The sequence below is a fragment of the Alexandromys fortis genome, unplaced genomic scaffold, assembly GCF_014885135.2.
Source record: "Alexandromys fortis isolate MF-2015 unplaced genomic scaffold, M_Fortis_MF-2015_v1.1 scaffold_16, whole genome shotgun sequence".
NCBI classification, from domain to species: domain Eukaryota; kingdom Metazoa; phylum Chordata; class Mammalia; order Rodentia; family Cricetidae; genus Alexandromys; species Alexandromys fortis.
The window spans coordinates 557465-581043 of record NW_026067893.1 but is presented as its reverse complement, the minus strand read 5'-3'; the positions used below and the strand labels follow the sequence as shown (position 1 = coordinate 581043).

Genomic DNA, 23579 nt, shown 5'->3' with positions numbered 1-23579 from the left:
AGACAGTCAGGGTCACTAGGATTTGGGGAAAGGAAGGTGCTGAATCCACACTCACTCTGGCCTGCTCCACCTTGTCAGCCAAGTGGCCTTCTTTCAAAGGTGAAACTGGGTGTGACAGGCTTTGAGCCAGGAGCCCTACTCTGCCATGAACTGGCAGTGCAAGCCTTTGCCTGTGCTAATGGGTCAGCCTGGGCAACCTCAACCAAACCGCTCAAGTTTCTTGAAATTCATTTCTCAAGTGCCAAGTGCAGCATTTAGATTAAAAGATTCAGTTTTCAAGCATGATTGAAGGGGAAAGGCGGCCTGGAAATTTCTGAGACAGTTGGGGACTCACCCAACTGCCTGTGCAATTTTACTGCTCCCTCTTTCTGGGTTACCTGCAAGCTCCTCCAAGGAGATCTAAAATGGGCCACTCGCTAAGAGTCATTTGCCAAATATCCACCAACCCAGAGAAGATAAAACACAATGCATGTAAATTTCATGCAAATATTTAAAGCAAAATTAGCATAAACTAAATTTTTTTGTGTGGAATGTAGGTAACTGGCCTTCTTTCCTCTCATAAGTCACTAACCACCGTGTTCAGCAAATCAAGCAGGACATCTAGTTATGCAGACACATGGCTCATTTGGCAAATTAATGGGTGAGTTTGGTCAGAATAAAGATCCGCTGAGGCTACATCTTACTGAGACCCCAGAGGATCCTTTCTGCTCTTGAAATTCAAAAAGCACTCAAATTGGAGAGGTTTTTTTTTTTGTTTGTTTGTTTGTTTTTTTGCCAGGGTCACCACTAGCTTCAACAAGACAACCAGCAACAGGTGCTACCTCCAAGGTCTAATTTCATTAGCCAAAACGAGGTCAACTTCTTCAGTACTTTTGTGTGTGTGTGTGATGTGTGTGGATGTGTGTGTGTGTGTGTGTTTTGCAGGATATTTGATCATGCTGTGAACCTCAATAGCTTTATTTATTGGAAAACTCTGCTTCTAGTTGTGGTGCGGCTCAGCCCTAGCACACACCTTTAATCCAAGAGCTTTCTGCTTGAATATTGTAAACAGGATCAAATAAAGTCAACCTTAGGTCAAGAAGCACAGCAAGCAACCAGCTGACAGGATAAAAAAGAGTAAGAAGGAGGTGATCAGGAAAACAGAGGGGGGGAGGAAGGGAGGGAGGAAGTAGAAAGGAGGGACATTCAGTTTGAGGAGTTTTGTATGGGCAAAAGCCTTTTTTTCTGGGATGTTGGTGGAGGAGGAAGGTTAACTGGGAGCTTTCTTTGCCTCTCTGAGCTAGCAAGCTTTCACCCCTGCATCTGGACCCCGAGACTTCATTGTTAAATTCCAATGACTGAGATGTAGTCAAAAATCTTGGTCAACCTTAGCTCCATCCACCTTGGATTTGTTTGTTTTTGAGACAAAGAGCTTGCTGGTCTAGAGCTCTCTGACTGAGCTGGACTGACTGACAGACACTAGAGCTCGCTGACTGAGCTGGACTGACTGACCAGTCATCCCCAGGGCACCACCCTTCTCCACTTCCCCAGTGGTGGGATTACAAGCTTGTGCCCCACTTGGTATTTTTATGTGAATTCTTGGAATCAAACTTAGGTCCTTGAGCTGACAAGGCAAGTGCCTTCATGTTTTAAGTGTCCTAGGCCACATCCGTCAGCTCCTACCCCGGCTGGTATCACATGGCTCCATTAGCTCCCTCCCTTCTTCCCCCCCTTTCCTCAGGACCTAGAGCCCCAAACCGTGATAGATGCTCTCTTGAGCACCTGATTTCTGTCATCATGACTAACAGTCATAACCAGACAGCAGCTGGGGAGAGCATCCCAGTCCATACTGCTCTCTAGATGGGAAAGAAATAACTTCCTTGTTCCAGAAACGAGCCAGGTGTAGTCCCAACCAGCCTTCACTGGCCACTTGCCTTGGGGCTTGTGGTGGTTTCAATAAGAATGACTCCAAAAGACTGATATATTTGAATGCTTGGGAGGTGAGGCCTTATTAGAGTAGGTATGGCCTTGTTGGAGTAAGTGTGTCACTAAGGGTGGGCTTTGGATTTTCAAACGCCCAAGCCAGGCCCTGTGGCTCTCTCTCCGCTTGCTGCCTGCAGATCTGGATGTAGAACTCTGAGCTACCGATCCAGCCTCATGTCTGCCTGTGTGTCACAGGCAAGCTACACAGCATGTGTGTGTCACATGCTCCCACCATAATGATAATGGACTAAGCCTCTGAAACATAAACCAGCCCCAGTTAAATGCTTTCCTTTATAAGGGTTGCCATGGTGGTGGCATCTGTTCACAGAAATAGAACAATGACTAAACCAGGGCTTGTCTTGGTGAGCAATCTGGAAAGAAGGCTGCTGTCTCCGAGGCAGCACAGACTACAGGGATGCTTCCGGGGCTGAGAAGAAGAAACGGGACAGTGTTGCAGCTCTGAGTCCAGGTCCCCTGAAGCTCAGGGGTGAGGTCCTGGGAGTCCATCCAGCAACACAACGAGCTCCGCGCTCATTAGACCACCTAGCGCCCTTGTTAGGGTGGGTGGCTGGCTGAATGCTGGATTTCCAATTCAACATGTCTAGGGAGGAATCCAAGGAATTTCATTTCTCATTTGATCTGAGGACTACATCTTCAGAGACAGCTTGGTATACTGGTCAGTAGTTAATATATTCAAAGACTCACTCTGCCCCTTCTTGCTGTGTGACCAATGGCAAGTGCTCTCTCTCTCTCTCTCTATGCCAGATAAAGCTAAGGAGAGTTGCTTGTGCCTTAGAGCTGTAGTGTGGAGCCAGTAAGGAAAGAATCCTGGAGGACAAGAAAGGCGCTGGTGCTAGTGCACAGAGCTGCAGCAAGCTCTCATCTGCAAAGCTGTGTCTGTGAGCCTCTCTCCTTCCAGGGATCAAGAGCACTTTACCAAATTATTTTTTAATTCTCAAAGCAATTCTCTGACACAAACGTTAATAATAGTCCCACTTTACACACATGAAACATAATCAGAGAAGCAGACACAGCTAATGGAGTTTGAGTTTAAACCCTGGCTTCAGCCTCAGTTGCCCTCCTGCCCTTCTTTGCATGGCCATGGAAGTGACCTGATCTTGAACTCAACATAACTAGGGATGGAATGGAATTGGGTCCAGCAGTAGCAGTCACCACAGGACTGTTGGGTATTGGTGTTCGTTGCATTAAATAGATATAAACACCAGCTCCCCTGTTTCACTGGTCTTGTACCCAGGGCCCTAGGGCCACAGTGGACCCTGAAATTCTAGAGCATTCTCATCTGCACACAAACTGCTGTTGGACAGTGCATCCCACTGCCTCTTGTACTGATGATTCCTGGCACTTCCAGTTGCATGCACTCTAGTAGGGCCCTGCGTGACCTATCTGCTAGACCTTCCAAAACACTCAGTCTCTTCCATTATGTGGACCTGGCACTCTGTGTTCCTATCAGGTCTGTCCCAAGTCCTCCTCCATAAAGAGAGCTCAGGGCACAAAGTTAGAATGGAATAAAAAGGTCACCCAAATTGAGAGTCTAATTTTAGCCCTAAAATGAGAAAAATTCAACAATGACTAAAGAATTAGTCTTCAAGCAGGTTGTGGTGTCACACACCTGAAATCTCGGTCCTTGGTAAGTGGTGACAGTAGAATCAAGAAATCAAGGCCATCTGAGTTACTGAGAAGAGTCAATTAGACAGTATGGAAACTGGACTCTTAGACTTGATCCAGCTTCTGTGTCTCCAAGAAGTAGGCTTGCTTATGCACACCTGAGCCGTGTGGAGGGTGGGGCTGAAGAGTAGGTGTTGGGACTATAGAACATGTACAGAATCAGAACCTCAGTCATGAGTGACAGGCAAGAAAGTCCCATGATCAACAAACTCTGTTAGTGACAGCTCTGCACACAAGAGCTGAAGGAGCAGTTATGTGGCCAGGGTCTCAGCCAAGCAAGACCGAGGCCTGGGACTCAGCTCTAGTCATTGAGCTGGAGCAGCTGGGCAGGCCAGCCCTCAATTTATAGGAGCCTCTGGACTCTTGTAGTAAGATGACCTTAGATGCCTATAAAGGAAACCTGGGTGGCAAGGCAGCTGGGTCACTGCAGTCTGTCAGCAGGATCTCCAGGGGAAGGAATGGCCTTGTTGATCTCGTGTTGGGTGGGCTCTGCCATCTGCTGGCTGATGACACTCTTCTCGGGATAATCAGGCCACCAAGTTTCTGGGTTAGGGTGGGATGGGTTAGGCTGTTCGCAGAGAACTCTAAGGGCTACGTGAATGATCCCCAACCTGATTTATGAGCAGACAAGGGAGGGAACTCCATCTTCCAGATTGAAGCACCCAAGCCAGAGCCAGAGGGAGTCCTTCCATCTCTTCCCTCTCTGCCTCATCAGACTCCTGACCTGGGAAGAGGATTCTGCTCAGACTAGGGTCAGCTGCTACCAGCAGCTTTCTCCCTTTGTCATGTTGAATAACCATTAGGTTATTTAAATAACCATTAGGGCCACTTCAGCCTAGAGAAGTCAAGGATTGCTGCTTGGCGTGGACGGGTGTTTCAATCCCAGTCACGCTACCTGAAGAGCTGGCCGAATACGCCTGGAGAGAAGTATCAGGATCCAGTTAAGGGTCTCAGCATTCTAAAGTAGCTCAGTCTCCTTGCACATTCCAGATCTGCAGTGTGGCCATGTAGCCAGAGCTGCTGGGTCAGACCCCAAGCTGATCCAAACTCTCAGATCTTCCCCAGGCTTTAAAACATGGGATGACACAGAATTTCTCTGTGCACACTGACTACCACACAAACAGGAGGCACTGGGTGTAATTCCCCAGAGCTACATCAACTAGGAATTATGGTGTGTGCCTATAATCTCAGCAGTACAGAGGAAGGCCTAATGACCAGAATTTCAAGGTCATCCTTAGCAACATAGCAAGTTTGAGGCCATCCTGCTCTACCTAAGATCTGATGGGTTGGGTTTTTTTTAATTGGTTTATTTTCGTTTTTTAAAAATGCTATCAGTTCCCCCACAAGACTCTTTAAATTAATGTCACTGACGATAAGTGGCGCTTCCTCAGCCCCAAAGAAGAAACACTCAATAACTAGAAGCCATTGCCCATACCCAAGGATGAAGCCTTGATAGAACAATAAGATGTGAGTGCTTTGAATTACCATGGCAATCGCCTAATCCAGTACATAGAGGATGCTGAGTAAACATTCACTAAGTTAAAAGAAAAAAAAAAGACTCTAATTTTAACTTTTCAAAAGAAAGTTAAAAGGCAATGTGAATAATGGTATATGGCTAGACAGCCCTGTAATTTGGTTCTTCAACACTTACCGGAAACTGCTTTCTTCTCAAGAAAAAAGCCTTCTATGCCTGCTGATTGTAGTTATATTCATTTTCTGCCAATTCCAGGTAGGGTGTGTCCGCTGTGGAGATTGAGGATGGGGTCATACAACTGCAGGAGCAGAGTTCAGAGACTGTGCTCTGGCTTCCCCAGCTCCCTTCAGCATCCCGTGCTCAATACCCGGAAAATGACCCAAGTGTTATGTCCTCACTCTGTCTCATGGGAGGAATAGAGGGATGTCCACCATGGGCATTATCCATATGGGGGAAGTGGTGGCTTGGGGAGGAACAGAAGGCCCAAACCAGCTGACCCCTCTGAGGTCAGAAGTCTTGATCAGGCCCTAGCAGTGGGATTTCAGGAGAATGGAGAAAAGACAGCAACCTTCAGTGCACAGTTCCATGTGGAGACATGTGGCAGACTGTGAGAAGGGCTGGGCACAGGGCTTGTCATAAAGCTCTCATTAGCAGCCTGTACAGGGAATGGTGTCCTGCTCAGAACACACTGAGCCCACAGCAGCTCCTCCCTGTGTTATGTGACTGGCAGTGAGTAGGCTGTCTCTGGCTGTCACTAAAGCCTGCTGTACAGTTGAGGCCAGTCACCTGCCCCTTCTCTACCCCCTTGGCTGGCTCCCATCCTGCAGAAGATGGCCAGTCTTCTGAAAGTCGGGGACACTCTGCCCTGTGGACCCTCTCCAAGGCTGCAGGCCAGCCCTGTGAGCACCTGCTGTGGTGGCAGTATCCCCCTGCTGCTGCCTGGAGTTGAGAAATGCGTTTTTCACCTTGTCAGGAAGCAGGGCAAAAGCAATTTACAGACGGTCAGCCAGAAGCGGCATGCAGCTAGAGGTGTTTGGCAGTTCATTGAACAGTGTGGACTAAGGCTTCCAGACATGTCCACAGCATTTATCGGCGGTCAGTCATCCAGAACTGGCAGGGGCTCTGAGGGACTCGATGTGTGGGCACTGCATTCTGTCCTCACCAACTCATACAGAAGCTCTATTCCTTAGTGCATCAGAAAAGGAAGGAGGGGCCTTTATAAGGAACTATGAGGTCATTAAGAGAGATTACTTCTGTTAATTGATGTATCTCATTCATGGGAAAGAGTTTCCTATAAATGAGACCACCCAGATGGTGATCTTTTGCCCACAACCATTTCCACTTCCATTTCTCTACCATGAACCAATGCCCCAGGCTCTCTCACTGGAAGCCTGTCTCTATAACTTTTAAGCTAACTAAATCTGTTCTTCCTGATGTACTCAACCTCAGGAATTTTGTTGTTACAACACCAAGAGGACCGAGACAGGGAGCAACCTAGAAAGTGTCCCCTTTGTTTACAAACAGATGCAGACTAGCAAGTAACTCTCTTCAGATGCAACTACTCACCTGCTCACCCTTTCCACAACTGCCCTGAAATGCGCAACAAAGACCCCACTTAGGGGGGAATGCGTTATATGGAAAGCAGAAGCCCCCAGAAACTTTTCGAGGAGTCTCAGGGTACATAGCCTACAAATAGCGAAAACAAACTCACCTCTCAAGATGAGTGAAATAGGAAAGGCATGGGGTCTAAAGACAAAGCAAAACTGCACCTTTCAGGAGTGCCAGTACCAGACAATGCCAGGATCTCCACAGCAGGAATCCAGCAGTGTCCACTCCTTCAGCACTGCAAGTAGCTGTTACAGAGTCCTGGGACTTCAGTGCAGGTGGAGGGGGTATCAGTAGCCCTATATGGGCCTAAGAAAGCTGTATAACTTCCAGGAGGAAGCCAAGACATGGGAGGAAATTCAGAGGCCCAGAAGGCTTAAGGTGGTTTCTGTGGCCCAGACCTGGAGGCAGTTCCCTAGAGGGAAGGGTATGGCTGGTTAAAGAGTGTTAGAAAGGCTGGTGTGCGCCACTGAGTATTGACTCTCCCCCACCCCCCTCAGGCCAGGCTGGATTGGGCCATGCAGAGTTGACAGTGCTAACACACACAGTGCTAACCCCAGAGTGAGTGTGCCCAGGTGACAGATGGGTAGGGAGGAGGACAGGGCCTGTTACTGGAGTTCAGGCAGAGTAAAAGGAAAGTGGAACTCAGGTAGCTGAGGGCAGTGGGGACTGTAACAGCCACTGCAGCATCTTGGGCCTGATGGGTGTGGCCTGCCCCGTTCTTGTGGAGGCTGAAGGTGCAGGCAGCATGGGCAGTAAGGGGGATGTGTGGCTGCAGAGTAGAGTGCCTGGCATTCAGTATTCTTGCATTATGTGGAGGGGTGAAATAGAACATGAAACTGTGCAAAGGGTTACAGAGTGAAAGAATCACGCTGATGGTTTGGTGCAGAGAGAGAAAGCAGACACATTCAGTGCCAGTTATAATTGGGTGCTAAAGTGCACCATTTATGGTTTTCAATTGGAGGGTAGCATTTTCATCACCAGTGGAAGCTGGTGAACCAAAGTCAAGAGTATTCTCATGTCTCTTGAGAGGAAAAGGACAGAGATCTCTGGGAAAGAGGGGTCATTTATCACCAAGAGAACAAATCCAGAACCCGCCCACAGTATCCTACCACAAAGAATGGATTCCAAAAAGCCAGTTTATGAACCTAAGCCCTAGTCCCACTGTCAAGCACCCCCCTTTCCAAAACAGATCAAGCCACGTCTGTCACCCACATTCAGAGGGCTTAGTTTGGTCCCATGCAGGATCCCCAACTGTCAGACTTCAATACTTTGATAGCTGGACCTTGGTAATAAGTCTCAGGAAGAAGTGGCCAAATAAGGGATTAGAATTTGGTGGCTAGCTTTAGGAATGTAATCTAGTGGCTTCTGGCAAAGGGTATGGGAGAGAGGAGTAAGGTCTGCCAGAGCCATGTGCTCAAGTGGGCTAGTGTCCCTTCAAGACCAAAGTACAGGTACCACTCAAGTCCAGCTTGGTGAACCAGTGAGTTTTATTGGAGTTACTTACAGAAGCAGAATGACTCACAGACAGCTGCATCACCAAGGCCCACTCCAACATGGATGACAGTTCACAAGAGCTGGGAAACCTGGAGCACACTGCACAGCCTGCAGGCAGCTCAACAGGCTGGAGGGAGTCCTTTCCAAAGTGACTCTGGTCTAGACAGTCTTCTAGACAGCCAAGCTGCCTTCTACTTCTTCCAGGCAGCTTGTCTGGTCAGAATCTTCGTTGTATGTCTCCCCACCCCCCCACCCCCGCCTTTTTTTTTTTTTTTAAACAGCTCAGCTTGTCTTGAGTCTTCTCTACAGCTTAGCTTTCTCCTCTGAGGGGGACTCTCAGCTTTTACTTACTCTGGCAAAGGGTGACCTAGAGAATCTGGTCAGTTTTAGGGACTTCCTGAAGCTACTCTGAGTTTTTGCCTTTTTGTTTAAGGGGCTTCCCTGTAGAGTGGAATGTTTTAATTTTGGAGGAAACTGCTACACAACACCAACTTGCTTTTGATCATGGTGTTTCAAAATAGCAACAGTAACCCTAAGATGAAGTTTAAAAAATAGTTCGTGTCCAAATGTATCCTGTGCACATATGCAACGGTTCAAAGTCATCAGGGGAGGACCCCAAGTGTGGCTCCTTGCCTTTCATCTTGTATTTTTGAGGCATGGTCTCTGATTAACACTGCAATGCCAAGTTAACTAGCTGTCAAGTTTCCAGGGATTCTCCAGTCTCTACTTCCCATCTTGCTGTAGGAATGCTACCACACACGGCTTTCACAGGTCCTCAGGAGTCAGACTTCAGCTGTCACACAGTATAGCACACTACCGGGTGATCTCCTCAGCTCCAAACCATTTTTGAATTGCATGGCTCAAGTTCCTTAAGAGCCATTTATTTGGGGGGTAGGCAATTCCTTCAATCCCAGCACTAAAGGGGCAGAGGTAGGTGGATCTCTGAATTCAAGGTCAACCTGGTCTACAGAGTGAGTTCCAGAACAGCCAGGGGCCACACAGAGAAACCCCTCTCAAAAAACAAAAAAAATAAAAACCACTATTTTTATAAATAGCTTTAAAAGATACCAATGCCACCCACAATAGTTTCAAATACGTTACCTCACTTTTTTCTTTTTCTTTAGTCTTCTGTGTGCTAGCATATGAGTAAACAATTTGGGGGTGGACAGATGGCTCAATGTTGAGTGTATACTCCTTTTGCAGAGGACCCGGGTTTGGTTTCCAGCACACACACACACACACACACACCTCATAACTGTAACTGTAGTTTCATGGTTCTCATTCCCTAATGCTTCAAACCTATAATACAGTTCAAGTTGTGGTGACCCCAACCATTTTTGTTGCCACTTCATAACTGCGATTTTGCTAGTTATGAATCACAATGATCTGCTATGCAACCCCTGTGAAAGGGTTGGAAGCCATAGGTTGAGAGCTGCTGCTCTAGCTCCAGGTTAGAGGTCCTCTTCTGATCTTTGCATGCACTATATGCACACGGTACACAAACTCATGGATCTGTAAGTGCACACCCTGAACACTCCATGGAGCACGGAGGCCGATGACAGCATGTCTACAGCATTTGTATCTCATGATTATGTCTGTAAAAGAAACTTCTCCATTCCTAGGGGTGGGGAGTCATATTGTCTTTTTTGTGCTGTGCTTTTAAATTTAATTTTAAGCTCATCTGGGCTTTCTTTGATGAATGGTATGACAGCAATCAATTTAATTTTCTCCAGCAGTTTTCAATGAATAATTCCTTATGGCCAGAATAATTTTAAAAGCCAGTGTTAACACATGCCTTCATTCCTATTTTTACCCATTTACCATTGCCCCGTCTATGCTTACACTACTATAACTGCTTTAAATTTAATTGAACTTTTGAATAATGTGATGTATTTTTTTTTTGGCACAGCAAGTTCCTTCTATTTCTTTCTTCTTTCAAACGATATTTTCCTAATTTCATCTGTTACACTTCCATATGAAGATTTACATCATATTAAAAACAAGGGTTTTGTTTTTTGGAATGGCTTTGTATAAATTCATATATTAATCCAAAAGGAAATGACATGTTTACAACAGTCAAAATGTTCTTATTATCAAATGCCTATAAGCTTCTGGGCTTCTCCATAAAGAAAATCATTCCCATTATATATGCTTATAGCAATGTATACAAACATAACACATGTCTAAATCACATGTGTACATACTACACCTACAGTATATTCATACATATATACTACACCCACAGTACATTCATTCATACTTACTATCTATACCCAGAGGACAGGTGTGCACATATACTGTATCACCTACAGCATGCATACACACTATATCTACAGTACACTCATACAAACTATAAGCTACACCTACAGTACATGTTCACATACACACTATATACACCCACAGTACATGTCTGTGCACACACTACAATGCGTAAAGCACATGTAAACAAACAATTTTGTAGTCACTGATCTAGAGGTTAAGGCTGACTGTGTCTGAGTTGTGGCTACCATGTTACAGAGTACCCTCCCTGTAAGTGGAACTCAACATGCATGTTACAACAGTGAACCAGGTTATCAGAGCCAGGACATTTGCACAAAACTTATAACAAGACAAGTTTAAGGACATTTGTACAAGATTTATTTTTCGTTAACCACAATGTTTTAGAGTGAGAATATACACCCAATACAGAGGAGTGATTCAAAATCCACCAAATGTTTAGAAGGAGAGAGCCCAGGCCAGTGGCGTTGTGCCCTAGCTCAGGAAGTGAGGAGAGGTGACAGACAGTACCAGACAAACGGATGGGAAACTGGACAGCAACGCCTCATTCGCTCTGCTATGCTGGTGGGCGGCAAAAGCTTGGTGCCTGCATGGCATTTCCATACTTTGTATGAGCGTTTGTTTGAGCCACAGTTTCTCATTTTTAAGTGACATTAAATAATTTCTCCCCAATCGCACGGCTGTAACACTGACAAAGACAAAGAAGAGCCAAGGGTGCCATCAACCATTCACCCAAACACACCCTGGGAGAACATTCAGTCTTACTGCACTTAGTATAGTCCCAATAGTTAAATGACATATAAGAACCAACACAACTATTTTTTTCCAAAACACTCAATTCTTAACCCCATGCTGACGACTTTCCCAGAGGTGCAATCCATCAGCACTCTTCTGAAAATGAATCAAGCCTAAAGTGAAGTTCTTTACAGCAGAGAATGGTTCTGTAAAACAGCAGGTCCTGCAGCGAGGTGGCGGACCCCTCTGGAAAGAGGCTCAAGTTAAGGTCTCAATTAGGGCAGGAGGGAGGAGGCAGTGATTACAGTTAAGTAGCAGGGGGACCAGAGAGGAGACATTTCCTTTGGGAAAGAACAGGTTTCTTCAAAATATTCTGGGAGTCAGGAGACAAGGGAAATTTTGATGTGGCAATTAAAGCACAAGAGCCATTTCTCTACGAACCTCTGCAACTTCTGGTAAAAATGAACTTTATTTTGCACAGTTTTTCTGAACGCAGTGATCACAACAGAAAAGGTTCTCTACACTGGGTTTCAGCTGTGTCAGTTACCAGTGTCACATTCCAACTTTGAATTTTAAAATCCCCTTAAGAGATTACCACTTGGATAAAAGCAAATACAATATTCCAAGCTACGAGCTCAAGGGATACACCATAAAAACAAACAAACAAAAAACCCCAAAACTCTAAACACTCTAACAGTTGGATAGCTAATGCAGGCTTTTTGTTGTTTCTTATTATCTCAGATTAGTATATTCTATGAATATACATCTGTAGAATAATGCTTACTTAATGTTGGCTGCTTAATAATTGAATCTTAGCTCAAGGGCAATTAACCAGAGAAATAATTAATTAACTACTGTGAGAGGAAACAGGAGAAAACAAAACAAAACAAACACAGCCTCAATAAGACAGGAAAATCTGGAAATTATTTACAGGGAGAACCGAGAGGTCATTTAAACACTGTGTGCTCCTCTTCCCATGACCTGCAGAAACCAGTTTTGTTTGCAAGCTCACCACGGCCTTTGCTAGTATGTATGAAGCCTCTTGTGCCGATAACCTCTGATGATGTTTGGTCTATACAGAGTACACTGAAGTGAGGAGTGTGCAAATTGTTCCTGAGGAATCATTCATGTGTGCAAATTTGCAACCTGACAAAAAGCAAACAAGGGGGGCAGCAGCTACACAGGTCTGAGCACTAGAGACATATATGCAGTGTCATGACCAAGGGCACCCATTCCTCTGCACTCTGCACCTACACACAAACCAACTTCATCCTAGCAAAGAGAGTAAACGACTTGTTATGGGAACCAGTAACTAGAAATAACGCACAATTTGTGGCTTTCTTTTAGGGCTGACTTCCAGGCTAACGCACACACTTGCCAGCTTAGCCAAATAACTGCACTACAATGACTGGCTAAGCGATCTATATTATTTGGCCTTTGAGGATAAGGTTAAGTAGTCCTCAGCAGGAGTAGAAAAAGTGCACACTGCACTGGCAAGAACACATTTTCTGGAAATACTAATTTCCAGAGCAGGTTTTTATTTCTCCATAGTTGAGGACTAAGAATTCTGTCAAGATTTCAATTAATAAGCTAGACCAATTTCACCTTGAGTAAGTTTTACAGACTGTAAGGATCACACTTTCCCCCACACCTTTTAGCATCTGTACAGCTGTAGCCAACTCTAACTCAAAGAACTTCACAGGTTTTCCCTGCACATTTTGTGCTAACACAGAATGAGTATGATTACTTCTCCATTAATTTAATAACAAAAGCATTCACTTTAATGCCAGTTTACATAATATAATGCTTTTATAGGGAAGGTTCTGTTAGACAAAAAAAAGTGTACTCTCTTTCAGGGGAGGAGTATAAATTAGGACACTGAGCTACTTACCTATGTTTCAAGAAATGTTCCAAGTTTACTGTCAAAAATATTAAAGCCATGTAGAAGAAACCAGTTCCAAATGATATTACAACTGTGCGGCAAACATCCCAACAGAAAAGCAAACTTTGGACTTCTTGATAAAATGAAAATTTCCCTTGCTATTAGAGCAGAAAAGGCTGTGCAGGCCACAGTAAGAGCCTGCCTGTCCCTAATCTAGGTTCTTCAATATAACCCAAATGAAACTAAGTCAACTAAAAACCCCACAAACTACCAACTGCAGAGAAGTACCCAAAAGAGCCAAGCTGTCAGCTCTTACTATTCCTCCCCTAGACCATCATTTACAAATCCTGAACTGCTATAGGGCAACGTTCTTGCCCCTGTATCCCATTTCTAACTCTCTGCCCACTGAGTTCGCAGCAGTAGCCTGAGGAGGCATTCTCTGAAGGCTCAGAATCATTGTCGGCAAAAGCCTGCTGAGCACAAAGCCAAGGCTCACTTCACATTCAAGCAAAACTGAGGAGAAAAATATTTTCCTTCACCAGGTCTATTTGTTGTTTACCACTGGAAAAAACACCTGGAGTAAGCTTCAGACTTTTGTGAGGACCTAAAGAGCACTGTTGATGCAGTGAGACAGAAAGTCCAAATGAAGGAAGCCTTCAAAAACCAGTGCAAACTCTTCCCCTACTGTATTCAAATATCAAACATGATGTTTACAAGACCCAGGGCAGAGTTGACCTTTTACAAATACTAAATGCATCGATTAAAATGAGATGGACCAAGACTACTCACCATATTTGGCTTTACTAACACCGCTCCCTAGAGGGATTCAGGGAGCAGCTCCCCCGGTTGGGCAATCTCTACAGTAGCACAGCCCTGAACCAGACAGAGCTCCACCCACACTACAGAGGCTGATAAGTTCAGACGGGGAGATGGCAGGAGGGAAACCACTCAGTAAGAGTTGGTCCCCATGAGAACTGGGACAGAAGGTGAATTCTGACCCCTATCCATTTTCTCAATCAGGTCCTGCCAGAAGGCCACACCAGAGGCCTTGGTGGGTCAGTTTGGGATATCAACTTCTCCAGGAAGCATTTTGAGTTTGATGACATGGTCACACAGTTGCAAAAGTGCACAAAGCTCAAGGCACAGAGTTAATAACGTGAACTGATGGGGAAAGTTATAGTGAAAGCAGTTATTAGCATTTTCCTCCATAAGACTAGTGCTAAACACAGGCCGATTCTGAATTTAAAACATTGTTTGGGTCACAGGTGAAAACACTGTACTGTAGCATCTGCTTGGTTTTAAAGCAAAGATATCTTGACATGAGGCACCATGTGCCTAGTCTACAGAAGAACAAGACAAGTGTTTAAAAAAAAATTCTTTCATTTTTGTATTTTTTGGAGGAAGCTGATTTGCATGTTGGGCTTCAATTAGCAATGGCCACTCTCCAAGACACTTGCTCTGTAGATAAACTTAATAAAAGATTGTCCCATTTCAAAATCACCCTCAAGTCTAGCAGCAATTGTTTTTGTTAGTTCTTGTTTTTTAAAACTGAAAATCAAAAGAAAGAAGTGTGGCATCCTCTCTGAGAACAGCCTTTGACAGAGCTCCTGAGTGGTGCAGGCCCCACTGTGCCTGGAACAGTGTCTGCAGCTCCAGTGTCTTCTCTCCGGGAGAAAAGTCCTTCAACAGTCACTATCTGTATCCCCTGGAACCTGCACAAGCGGACGGGCTGTCTGGAAAAAAGGTCAGAAGAAGAAAAACTATGAGAGACAGAGAGCACTCTGTTCACACAAGCTATTTCTCTCCTGATCCCCACCTCCTGATGTGTTTATTTTTAAAACTTTGAAAAATAACACAGTTCTAAGAGAACTGAAAAGGAGCCAGTATCACCAGGAACTGACCTTGGGGCATTATCCCAGAGTCTTGGTGGTCTCTGGGCACCTGCCTGATCCCAAGACCAGGACTTCAACTTCACGAGTCATACTGTGCCACCTAGACCACCAACTCCACCCCATGGATTCCACACTTAACCTCAGAAGCTGGCCCATATCAAAACCATCAAAACAGGAAAAGCATCATTACTCACTATAAGCCAACTCATCCCCAGCTCTCTTCCGGGACTGGTCACCTCTAGGGATAAGAAAAGAGAAAGAAGTCAACAAAACTGACTGGTTTCTTTACACACAAAACCAGCAGAAATAAATCGAACAGCAAATGCTGTCCTAACCCAACAGCCTGTTTAAACAGACATTAAACATCAGCTGAGTCATTTACCCCGAGTATTTGTACCTCAAGGGTATGTAGTCTGCAAAACATAGAAAGTTATTAAATGAATGATCATCTATAAGGACAGTTTACACTGAGAACTAGAAACAGGTGGAAAGTAAAATATGTCTTTGACGACAATCTTGGGTTCTGTTAATATTATCCCCAAGAACCTGCACACAGTAACCAAACTTTAAATATCAAACAGAGAGAAGTTAAAAATCTTGCCCTCAAGCCCCAAACTGAGACCCTCCAAGCCTTTGGAAGTCAGAAACTAAGGTGTCTGCAGACCCTTCAGGTGGAGAGCACAAACCTTCAGATATCGTGCCCAGTCTAGCTTCACAAGCCTAGAGGCAGTCAAGAGTGGTTGTGAACAGGCCTTACGCCTCCTATGAATCACACTCTGGCTTTCTGACTTCAGACACTAACCGAAAACTCCAGTGCTTAAGCAATGAGCAGTAATGGCTCCACTTGTCTCAACCAAGGGTGCCATCAATCCTCCTTCCTGAAATACTTTTTTCTTAGCTTCTTCTGACCCTCTTCCACCCACTATTGGTGTCCTTTGCTGCTCTGACTGACAGCCATAGGCCACCTTTGCTTCTCCATACACATTCTTCCCTTTCTTCTAAGATGCAGACCTTGTCAGTCTGTAGCTCAGAAATTTACAGATCACTTTTGATTTCTGTCTGCCTGAGATCTGTAGGTTCAGTATTCTCATTATTAAATACACACTGAAAACTACCATACCGAGAATATAACATCTGTTCAGCTCCATCCCCAAACCTTCCGCAGGCTTGTATTATTCTTGACAAAAAGTCAGAGTGAGCTTATACAAGGTATAAGATCAGTTCACACCTCTGATTAAAACTCTTCATAACTTTCCACTACAGTTTAAAATCAATTCCAATTCATCTCCCAGCCACTGACAGGCTCTGGACTACATCTCCCACCTCATTTTCCAGCACTTACCACCTCTGCTCACTTTGGGGTGGTAATCTTTTTCTGTTTGCTGCTCTCTTCCCAAGGCGGTTACATAGCTTGTCTCTTCCTCCTAACCTCTCACCACGTCACTGATAACCCCTAACTCTACTTCATTCTCTAATTCTCTCACAGTGTTTACTTTTTACTTGAAACTGTATGTACTTTTGCAAGTTTATTATCTCTTTGCCAACAGTAGATCGTAAGTACCACGAAAGTGAGAACTTTGTCTGTCTTGTCCACCCTAGTGCCTCAGTGTCTAGAACATAAGAGACACTGGCAATCTATCATCTGCTCAGTCAACAAATTGGTTAATAATTCACAATCTCAGATATTACTAAAAAGCTGACCTGAGCATCCCACATCTCAATTAACCAAACAAAATAATACCTGATTACTAAACCAATGCTACTTTTGAAATGTTCTAAGATTTTGAATAATTTTCCAGATATTCGAAGTTTATTCTTTCCCCTATTTGGTTCTGACCAAGACAGACATCTCTTGCTAATCTAAGGATCCTTGATGACTGGCAGAGAGACCATAATACATGCCTGGAAGGTATATGGTTCTTTACAGTGAACATCTAAAAGAAATTCCACTGTATTCTCCAGGAATAGTCCTGAGCAGCCTAAAAAGATATCCAACTTTATGCCCTACCAAATCCAGCCAAGCAACTTCTGTGGTTATAATACTGATTAAAACTGAAGATTCAAAACCTTTTATCAGAACCTCTACTTCTAAACAAAGTATCCATTCCTACCTCCTCTCTCGTTAAATAGAAAATGAAGACAGACCAGTAATAGGGGTGAAATGCAAATGTGGAAACAGTAGGCCAGAGGAAAATAATTGATGCAGATGCAAAAAACAAAACTGATTCATGAAGTCTGCCCGCTGCACACTGCTCTATGAAATGGAAAAGCCCAAATCCAGGGGCCTCCCTCTCAGCAGAACAAACAACAACAACAACAAACCATAAACACCAGTATCTTTACACGGTTTTACTATATTCCAGAAACAGAAGTCACCTCTTCTCAGGCAGAACATCTTATTTGCCCTTGCAAAATGTTTGGTGGGACTCTAGGCTGGCCTGAACAGTATACTCCAGCCAAGGGCCCATGTTTTCTGTTTCAAGGTATTTCTGACAGCAGACATCAACCTATCCTCCTCTCCAACCAATTCAATTACCCACAAGAAGATCATGCTTCAAGACTACATTACCACTCTAGTTTCAAAATAAGTCTTCCCTGTACTCCCATGCATCTAAAGAGCTACTGCAGAGGAGAATCTATCTGAAGACATTTGCATAGTATGTAAAAACATTTCAAAGACTTTGACACAAAATGAAGAGCTTGGAATTCCAATAAAGAACCACAAACTTGGTGAAATAAAACTCACAAATTATTGCTCAAGTCCAAAGAGGCAGTCAAAGAGTTATCTGAGAGCCTATATATTTTGGGGGTTCTCCCCTTTCATATCAGTGAACACTATGTCTCTCTAAGACAATTCTAGCTAGATAATGACTCAAGAGAACATCAGTCTGACAGGGTATTCCAAAGAAGGCCCATGACACAGAGACAGGCTTGCAACAGGGCTGAGCATGGCAGTCCTTTCTGATAGGTGGTTAATAAGCCTAAAAGTGGGTCATAGGATGTCAGCTCTGGCAGGGCTTACTCTGCTCAAAGTACCTGTCAGAATCACTTAGAAGGCAGAGTTTAATCCTCAGAGTAAATGTGTAATATAGTGTCAACTATAGAAGTGGCTTAAGTTTGTGTTACAAGACATCTCAATTTTACTACCTCTTAGAATACAACCTAATGTTTAAAACTCAGTCAGAAGCTGTTTTAAAGAATTCATTATGAGTAATAACAATTCTAATTTACTTCAATAGCCTAAGGCAGTTCTCTGATCCCATTGGCCTTGGCAGCTCAACACTACAATAGCTCTCTGAAAGCAAAAGAAATACTGTATGATGGCGCTTCCAGAGTCAGCTACTCATTTCATCCCAACCCAACTCTGACATGATCGATTACGTGCATCCATGAAACTGTCAAAGAATGTGGCATTAATGGCTTCACTCCATGCACAAAATACTTCAATACTGGAAGATACAGGATTCCTCAATCTCAAACAGAAAAGCTACCTCTTACATTCAAGTAACACCTATCTGCACTGACACTTCTGGTGGCAGCTACTAGGGAGGGAACTAAATGACCAGTGGGATTCTCAGTACCTCCACTACCTCATGACTACTGATGTCCCCCCACACAATGAAGTCCAATCTGTGGACAGACAGACAAACAACATTTCCTTCTTTTCTTAACCTGAAACAGATTAAGTAAGCAACCATGGTAAAGGCTGTTTTTGTTTTGTTTTCCTTTGTCTGTTTCTGAAATTCAGTTTGGCCTCAGAATTTTTTAGAGAAATGCCCATCCTGTCCCATCAGATAATCAAGATTCAATCTGCTGCTTGGGTCTTCATTCTCACAAGTTTCCTTAACACTAGGTATTCAGATACCAGAAGATAGGAGAGACAGATAAACATGAAAAGTTATGAAAATATAATTAGTGTGTCCTTGACTTCCTAACACAATCAAGTACTTTCCCACTGAAAATCACCAGACTTTTATATTAATTCATTCTAATTTAAAGAAAAAAAGACCTGTGCTTACTATGATTTCTCTGGGGTACAGCCATAATTGCAAACATTTTAGAAAAATAAACATAAACACCAAAAGCAAGGGAAGGAAAATTTCTGGACATTTATAAAGAGAGACTTTACTTTTAAAGAAAATTTATATTTAGAGAAAACATGACAAAAATGTTTTTGCGTTGTTTCAGAATTAATGTGAGAGACTCTAACCTGGAAGAAGGCCTTGTCCCATCTAACTGTTCATTCTTCAAAATGCACACAGAAATGCACGGCTTCCTCCAGCTTAGCACCCAGCTGGGATGTACAGATAAGGAGCCCGCAGCTCCCGGCTCTCAGACAGTGATACTCGACACTCTCTCTAGCTAAGCTACAAGCCTAGGAAAATGGGCTTCATTGTCACTAAAGGAAAGCCAACTTGCCTGGTAAAACCGTTCTGTATAAGTTCTCTTTGAAGCTTCTGATCTTGAGCGGCATATTCAGATAGTTCAGATTCCACAGCTGGAGGCAGAATGTTTGGAATAAACTTAGAAAACAAAGTCGGAGCCATCTGAACCCATTCTGTAAAAGGAAACATATGATTTGTTAAGAAAAATAATAAGAAATTTAAAAAGCAAGTTTCTTATTTAAACAACAAGAATATATATATTAAACCAAATGAAAACTTAGCCCAGCCCTATTTTGGTGAACACACAAAAATGTATATTTTTCTTTCTAAAAAGTATAAAGAAAATTGACATTTTTACATTACTGATTCAAGAAAATTAAATGAAAACCTATAACTTTTGTCTAATCTTGCAAAAAAATTATAAAGATGTAGGAAAACACAAATGAGATTACTGTACCATGCTGAGTGGAAAAGGATGTGCTGAGAAGCAGCTAGATGGCTAAACTAGCTCTCTATGAGCCAGTAATTCAACAAGAAACCAGTCCCAGAACACAGCACTTCAGAGGGAACAAGTATAACCCAGAGAGGAAAAAAATCCAAATGGGGCAAGGAAGTGGAGAACTAGTTAGTGCTTTGCAAATAAATCTCTTTTGATCCCTGTTAAATGACAACTCTGTGTGGGAGTGGGAATACAATAGTAAAGAGAATTACATGGTTATCAAGAGAAAGACCAGAAAAATAATCTATAGAAAATAAAAGAGCAAAGAGAGGACATAGGGATACATTTCTACCAGACATAACAAAAATGTGTATTAGAGTATTTGTACAAATCAGGTTCAGAGAAGAGTAAAAAGACAGGATGAGCCAGGTGGTGGTGGCACACACCTTCAATCCCAGCACTCGGGAGGCAGAAGCAGGCGGATCTCTGTGAGTTCAAGACCAACCTAGTCTACAGAGTACATTCCAGGACAGTTGGGATTGTTATACAGAGAAACCCTGAATCAAAACAAACAAACAAAGACAGGAATGAATTATCTGAAGAAAAAATACACAGCATTAAGTAGGCTTGCTAATATTAATTATTCAAGGTAAAACCCACGTGCACACTGGTCAGGGATGGCACGGCACCTGAACTTCCTGAATAAGGTCTTCCATGAGCACTATTTAGGTTTTTCCAAGTATTTCAGGTTAGGGCTTTCAAAATGCCCCCTTTATAAAAATTCTGGCTGTTTATACTGAAAGAAACATGACAATGCTCTATAAAGCTGGCAAGCCTTCTTTAAAAACTACAATCTGAAAGCCACATTTTTGATTCTGTGTGGTGGCGGCCAACAGCAAGTAAAAAGTAGAAAACAATGTGCAGCTGCAGAAGGGCTAAAGAGAGGAAGCATGCAGGAGCAGCGCCCGCCAGCCAGCCCGTCCTTCCACCAGGTGGTTTATCTTCAAGGAGTCGTTAACACAAAGATAATGAAACAAAAGCGTGCGTATTAGATGAAAAGAGGCAGAGTAAGATTGCTGCAGCTGCTCCAAAAGTGAGTTTTTAAAAACTCTTGACGGGAAAGTTAACATCAACGCTAAATCCTCTAAATTGCCAGTGGGTGAGGGCAGGGTGAAGGCTGAAATGTGGCACACAAAGACTAACATGAGTGAGGACACCTGTGGCAGAAGAAGCTTCTATGTTTCAAATTCAGCTTTTGAAATATTCCAACCTTAATCTGTCAGGTGACTAAATTTTACTAGACCAGGAACATAATGGGCACTGGCAAGACATGGAAATGTCAAAACATTTAACAGCGTCTCTGAACACGCCTAGGGTAGCAAAAGGTTAGTCTGTGATAAAACTCACCTTTTGAAAAGGACAATTCTCAAAGAATTCTCCTCACAAGTATAAATCCTATTTCCAGAGCTCAACCTCGATAAAATAGCATTTAGATATTTAAATTTTTAGCATTTAGGCATCTAATTTTTTTCTACCCATAGTGATTAGCTTTATTCTGTAATTTTGCTGCATATATTAAAGGTCATGGTTGATAAACCTGCCTACTTATGAGGCAGAATTTGTCATTCTACACTGGGAAGACTTCCAACATAAAAGAAAAACATCATTCATAATCTATTATACAAAAAATTCATGAGGATTCTTAATAACACTATAGGAAAATGAAATTCAAATATCAGAAAAGCTAGAAGAAAAATAGTTACTAGAAAATGTAGTAAGATATTTTTAACGTTATAAAAGTAAGTACTTGATACTTGATTACTGTTAAAAGTTACAACGAATCAGCTCAAGACCAAAGTTAGATAATAAACATGAAAACTACAAGTCACTAATCATTTTATAGTACCTCAAGAAAAAATAATTTCTTGCCAGACAGTGGTGGCAAATGCCTTTAATCCCAACACTTGGGAGGCAGAAGCAGGCAGATCTCTGTGACTTCGAGGACAGCCAGGGCCACAGAGAAACCCTGCCTCAAAATATTAATAATGATAATAATACTAGTAATTTCTTGATAGCAGTTTCACTTGGTTCTTGGTTCAAAACTTAGCAAAGTAAATTTAGCAAACTAAATTTGAAGTGTCTTTTAAATCAATTATCAATTCATCAAAAATAATCATAAAATTCAAGAGACGAATACCAAGTTAAAAATGCTTATTATTGGTATCAGGTTAAATTCTTTTTTTAAAGATTTATTTATTTACTTTATGTATATGGATGCTCTGCTGACTTTATGCCAGAAAGGGGACCAGATCCCACTAGAGATGGTTGTGAATTGAACTTAGGACCTCTGGAAGAGCAGCCAGTGTTCTTAACCACTGAGCCATCTCTCCAGTCCCCAGGTAAAATTCTTCATTCACATTTTATTTTTTTGGATCTTCAGATAACAAAATCTCTCAAAACAGTAATTTCTGTACAAAAAAAAATAAAGTATCTTTTGTGTTTACTGATTGTAGGACAATGTTTTAACCTGAGATTTCTACAAGCTTCTCCTGTGGGCATGTTGTAAATGGTAGATAACTCGGTGGCAAACTTGATGTCCTACAAAGGCTCTTTGGATTGCTTTGCATCCGCCATGTTTTTCTATGAATAGGCACAGTAAGGTCATTTACAGGCCTCCTTTGTAAATATGGGCACTGCTTATGTTTCTTCCCCCAAATTCTCATGACATAACTTTATCAACTGTTCTAATCCTTTGTCAGTTATGTAATGAGCTAGAAGGTGTAATTTGAGTTTGTATTCTTGCACATACTTACAGTGTGAAATCAAAGAGAAACTCCCTAACAACAAATACACTATTCACTTTCTTGCTTTGTTAGCTATGAGGCTTTCCGGCTGGCTTTAGAATCACCCCTCCTGCTTCAGTTCACGGATGACTGTACTTTCAACTGTCAGTACAGCAAATTATTCTGTGGATCTCTCTCAGGTGCTACAAAAACCAAAGCAGTTGCTTTTCACTGGTAGAAAACGAGTTCCAAGCAAGTCCTAAACCAACATTTCACGCAGATTTGAGTTCCAGGATTTTTACTACAGTAAACCCAAATGTCATTTGGCCTTAGAGAGCATGTAAGAACCAATGCCCTTTGGATAAGGCTGTAATAAATAAAAACACAGGCCCAATCCCAACAGAAATGACAGGTGTTTACCTGGTCTGAGAGTGTACAGGCCTTTCACAATATTTGCCATAGTTGAAGGTGTGACCTGAAATGGTGTTGACTGGGCTTCTAAAAGTAAAGCTGGAATAAGAAGAAAAAACAGGTAAAAAAAAGAAAAAAAGAGGAAAAGAAAAGAAATAAACAAAAATGAAAAAGAATTAAAAAAAAAAGAAAAAAGCATGTAACACTTGCTAACAGTAATATTTCTCTCTATTAGCATTTTGAAGGCCGAAGAGGTAAACACCACAAGAAGAGCAGCACAAGACAGATGAAAAGTTTATACATACAGAACGATTACAAAGCCTTTACACAGCACTCAATAAAACAGGAATCTGTTGCTGACTAGTAACTGAAGCAGTGCAGAGTCTCAGAGAAGTAAGCAACAGAACTGGGGGGCTCATTCCGTAGCTCAAAGTGTCTGCCCGTATGGGGAGAAAATGACAGGTGACCCTTATTTATCTCAAATGCTTGGATCACAAGTTGTCTTGGATTTTATTAGCTGAGCATCCCTAATGCAACAAATCTAAGTACTC

At 42.7% G+C, this 23579-nt stretch overlaps 1 protein-coding gene across 4 annotated transcripts in view; it reads right to left on the bottom strand.

Annotated features, from left to right (window-relative positions):
- Positions 1-10844: 10844 nt before the first annotated feature.
- Positions 10845-23579, bottom strand: part of Cacul1 (CDK2 associated cullin domain 1) — a 54388-nt gene continuing 41653 nt past the window's right edge. For 2 of the 4 annotated variants that reach the window (XM_050148750.1, XM_050148759.1), the window contains 4 exons: positions 23038-23127; positions 19430-19568; positions 15205-15248; positions 10845-14851 (listed from right to left, as the gene is read on the bottom strand). In XM_050148750.1, coding sequence (XP_050004707.1) covers positions 14811-14851; positions 15205-15248; positions 19430-19568; positions 23038-23127 — 314 coding nt within the window. In that variant the 3' untranslated portion in view covers positions 10845-14810. The remainder of the gene's footprint in view (positions 14852-15204; positions 15249-19429; positions 19569-23037; positions 23128-23579) is intronic. The other 2 variants (XM_050148770.1, XM_050148778.1) reach the window with 1 other exon arrangement.